At 40.0% G+C, this 3,995-nt stretch overlaps 1 protein-coding gene across 3 annotated transcripts in view; it reads right to left on the bottom strand.

The window, feature by feature from the left end:
• The window catches only part of PCNX (pecanex homolog (Drosophila)), an 80,661-nt gene that overhangs the window by 65,447 nt on the left and 11,219 nt on the right, over positions 1 to 3,995 (bottom strand). For all 3 annotated transcript variants that reach the window (XM_009319180.1, XM_009319179.1, XM_009319178.1), the window contains exon 5: positions 1,261 to 2,958. In XM_009319180.1, the coding sequence (XP_009317455.1) occupies positions 1,261 to 2,958 (1,698 nt within the window). The remainder of the gene's footprint in view (positions 1 to 1,260; positions 2,959 to 3,995) is intronic.

Here is a 3,995-nt window from a genome sequence, read left to right as displayed (position 1 = left end):
CCCGAAATTAATTGTACTGATTTTTAGAGTTTGCTCTTATGTCAGTGTCGGGGGGTGAGGGTGGGTAGAAAAAGAACTATTGGTCATATCTCACTGTGAGTTGGAAGTCTCTCCTTTTAAGATGAAGAGTCACTATACTTTGCTTAGGCAGCCTAAGTAACAAGGACAGTAAACTTGCTACAATTTCTTAAAAATATCTATGTCTCTATCTAAAATATAATTTTATGAAGCATTTGTGTGCTTAGCTAACAAGATCCAGATTATCTGGTAGGTATTGTCCTCAAACAATCCCAGAAGTCAGAATGAGGTAATTAGCAATCCCATACTACTCTGAAAACATATTTTAAATTCACTTATCTTCCATGACACAAAAAGCCTTGCAGTTAAGGCAGTCAATATGGCTAACCAAGAAAAGAGACTGAAACATCACAACAAGTGATAAACAAAAAGCTATTAAGAGCTCCAAAATTTTTTAAAGATGCCCCTATTAATCTATATTAATACCAGCTACTACAGGTAAGCTTAGTACTCACATTACGTGAAGCAAAGCAATAGTTATAGAAAGTAAGAGGAAACTACATTCCTCTCTCCAGCACCGGAAGGTTATTGTGTTCTCATAATGAGGACAAAAAAAACCAAACCCCACAACACGAAGTAAACAACGCTGTCTAGCCAACAATGGCAAGGCTAAGTAAAATCACATCCCTAGGAGAATTCAGCTTAGTAACTAGACCATCATGAGAATGCACAATTCAAGGCAGCATGGTAAGGGGTTTGGTGGGGTTTTTTTATTTTTGATACCACCTCAAGCCATGCCAGAGCGTTCATCTAAGAGGCAGCAGTAACTTCAAACAATCACTTCCATGTTCCAATTTTCTAAACTGCACAATCTTTCAAACAAAAATAGTCTTTCTTTTATTGTTAAATTTTAAAATAGTACACATAATTTGAAGTTTGAGTAATACAATGGAGCAGGTCTGATTTGATCACAAATAATAATTTTAAGATACAGCTCTGGTTAACAAAGACTGCCAGTTACAAACCCGTAATACCTCTACCTATAGATTTTATAACATTTGTATGAATTCAATTCCCATTTCTGTAGATCTTCCAAGAGATTATGAAGGAAATGCTTTGTCAGTTTTACTAGGCAAGAACGAAGAAACAGGAAGACGCTTAAGTATAGGTGTAAGTTAAGTCATAGATCCCAGACTCATTAACAAAATACAGCAAGGTACTTCTGGTAGGTTATTTACTTACCTCCACTTGCTGATTCTTGCTCTTCCCCTTCAGGAAACGTAGCCTGGCTTGGTAAGCTATTCCTAGAACGAGTGACTGACTCTAAGTGTGAAGCCCTTCCCAACAGAGATAGCTCATCTAGCACCTCTCCTTCTTTGGCTTCCAAATCAGATTTTGAAGTGGTTAACTGTTTTATGTTACCTGGTGCCATTAAACTATTTGGGTCATTTAAACAAGCTACAGTACCACTGTCCAGGCTTAACACTCTGGCACGATTCTTGGCACTGTTTGTGCTAGAAGTCCGACGTGTAGATCGTTTTTTGCTAATTCCTTCAGAGCTTACATGGGTTTTGTGAGCATTTTCAGGGTCTGTGCCGCCACGTTCTTTAGAAACATATTTGGTCTTTAGAGCACTGTACTTTCCCTCAGGAGACTGGCATGAATGGGAGGTGGTGCTGGAAGAGCTATCACTGCTGAACTGGTGAGCTGACTGCATACTTGATGTCCTGCTCAAGTCACTTTGATCACTGGAGTCCTCATCGTGACAAAACACAGCACTGTGAGGTTTAGTACCAGATACACCTCGAAAGGAAACATATTCCCTGTGCCGACTTGAATCAAAACTACTAGCCCGCTTTTTTCCTGTCCTTCTCCGGCTAGACTTGTGGGTAGAGGCTGTTCGATGTATTAAACTAGAAGATTTTGGTCGAACATCTCCTTCTTTTTGTTTTCCACTCGTTTCTTTAGAAGCCCTTGAATCTAGTAAGACAGCTAGTTTCTCGCTCTGCTCATCTCTCTGTTCAGCAGCCTTCCCCGGTGGCCTGTCAGCTTGTGTAGTCAATTCATTGGCATGTGGGTTCTTATTGGCCTCTTCTGAAGCAGAGGCACCAAGACACTTCTGACTGTGCATCTCATCAGATGCATTAGAACCCTTTACCTCTTGAACACCACTGTTAGTGCTCACTTCCACAGCAGTCCGTTCGCTACTAGTCCTTTTGTCAGTAGAACTACTGTCATCCTCTGAGTCAACAGCACAGTCTTTTTTCTTACCATCCTTTTTTTCTTCCCTAGGAGACTCCTCCTCGTGCTCTGACAACACACTTTCTATATGCGTTGAGCTAGTGTGTTCACTTTTATAGCTACTGATGGTACTGTTAGTGTCACGATCAGTCCCACTGCAGTAGCTTTCTGTTGAACCACTGCTTCTAGTACTCAGGCTTCTCAGACTGTCCACGCTTTTGTCTGCTTTCAAGGATTTGCTCTTCCCACTCTTAGCCAATGGTTGAGGGCTGCTACTTTTCAGAATGTCATCTAATTGAAAAACTCCTGAAATGCAAGAGTTCTCAGCCAAGGACTCTCTGGATCCAGAAGGGGGCTTGGAAGCTTCTAACTCACTGACAGGATCTAGTCCTCGTCTTTGCTGATAGAGAGGGAAGTCATTTAGTGAAGCATCTGGAAAAGCGACAGCAGAACTAGAAGTCCTTGGTACACCTCGTGGTCTATGATCCTTCCTATAGGAGTGAGAATGCAGAGTTACAAGCGAAGCTACTTCTGTGTCACATGCACTGGTTTTAGACTGGTCCACAAGCTGGTTGTTCGAGAGGCACACTTTGTCACTGTTGTCTCTTGGCAAATCCTGTCCAGATGATAGTGAAGGTTGGATGGAGACAAACGAGTCATTCGACACCAGACGAAAAAGCTTCCGATCAGTTGCCAAATCTGTTTAAGTACATATTTAAGAATACTCATGTAGAATGTTCTTGTAAGTTATACAATCTGCTTTACAACTGCTTGTTTATATCAGATAAAGCAAATGAATTTGTCAGTTTATTTACAAGTACTACGTATCACATTACCATTTAAAAGACTTTCTAGCATCTGGGCAAACCTAACAGACTTTTTTTTTATAAGAAAGAAACCATCAACACCAGCTTAATCTTAGCAGCTAATAAAAGACAACACAATTCTGACAAGTCCCCAAGCTCCTCTATTGCTCATGTGTCTCAGACTTAATGTTTTTATGTATCCCAAAGTTTCTTAATTATAAAAGGGTACCTGCCTTTGTTTTATTTCCTACATGCAGTAAACTGTTTGTTTCACATAAACTTTAAAATTATTAAAGAAAACAAAATAAACCCCATTAACTTTGAAGTCACAAAAAACCCAGCAAAAATCACCTTTCTTACCAAGCTCACAGTTAGCAAGGATGTAGGCACTGGCACAGGTCTCTTGGTACTATAATGAAACTCCCTACGAAGTTACTGAGTTTTACTACCTCTAAAACTGGTGCTGTTAAAGCAAATCATGAGGATTTGCTGTTAGCTTTTGGTCAGAACAATTGTTTCCGTTATCCATCACAAGCAGTCTCCCATAAAAGCGTCCACCTGCAGGTAGTATTGAAAGTCAGGCTACTTTCCTCTTTGGTACTGTCACTAAAAATAAAGATCTGGAGGCCAGGTTAAGTTACTACAATTGCTAAATTTTTGTAGAGTGTATTTGCACACGTGTAACTTAAGAGACTTCACAAACAGTTCTGTTACTCAGCTGAAAGTAGTAGAACCCCGCTGCCTATTACAACAGCACGGCCACTTGTAATCCTCTATTTTAAACATACTTTCTGCACTGAATCACACAGTAAAGTCTGAAAGGAACCCATCAATCTGACTAGATTGGCCAAAGTGAACTATTGTATTCCCAGAGTTAACTTCCTGCTAATCACCAGGTACTTCAAAATCAGCAAACAAAAGATTTCCCTA

Source organism: Pygoscelis adeliae, unplaced genomic scaffold (assembly GCF_000699105.1).
Source record: "Pygoscelis adeliae isolate BGI_AS28 unplaced genomic scaffold, ASM69910v1 Scaffold22, whole genome shotgun sequence".
Classification (NCBI taxonomy): domain Eukaryota; kingdom Metazoa; phylum Chordata; class Aves; order Sphenisciformes; family Spheniscidae; genus Pygoscelis; species Pygoscelis adeliae.
Note: the sequence above shows the minus strand (reverse complement) of the source record. Positions and strands in the feature narration are given on the sequence as shown.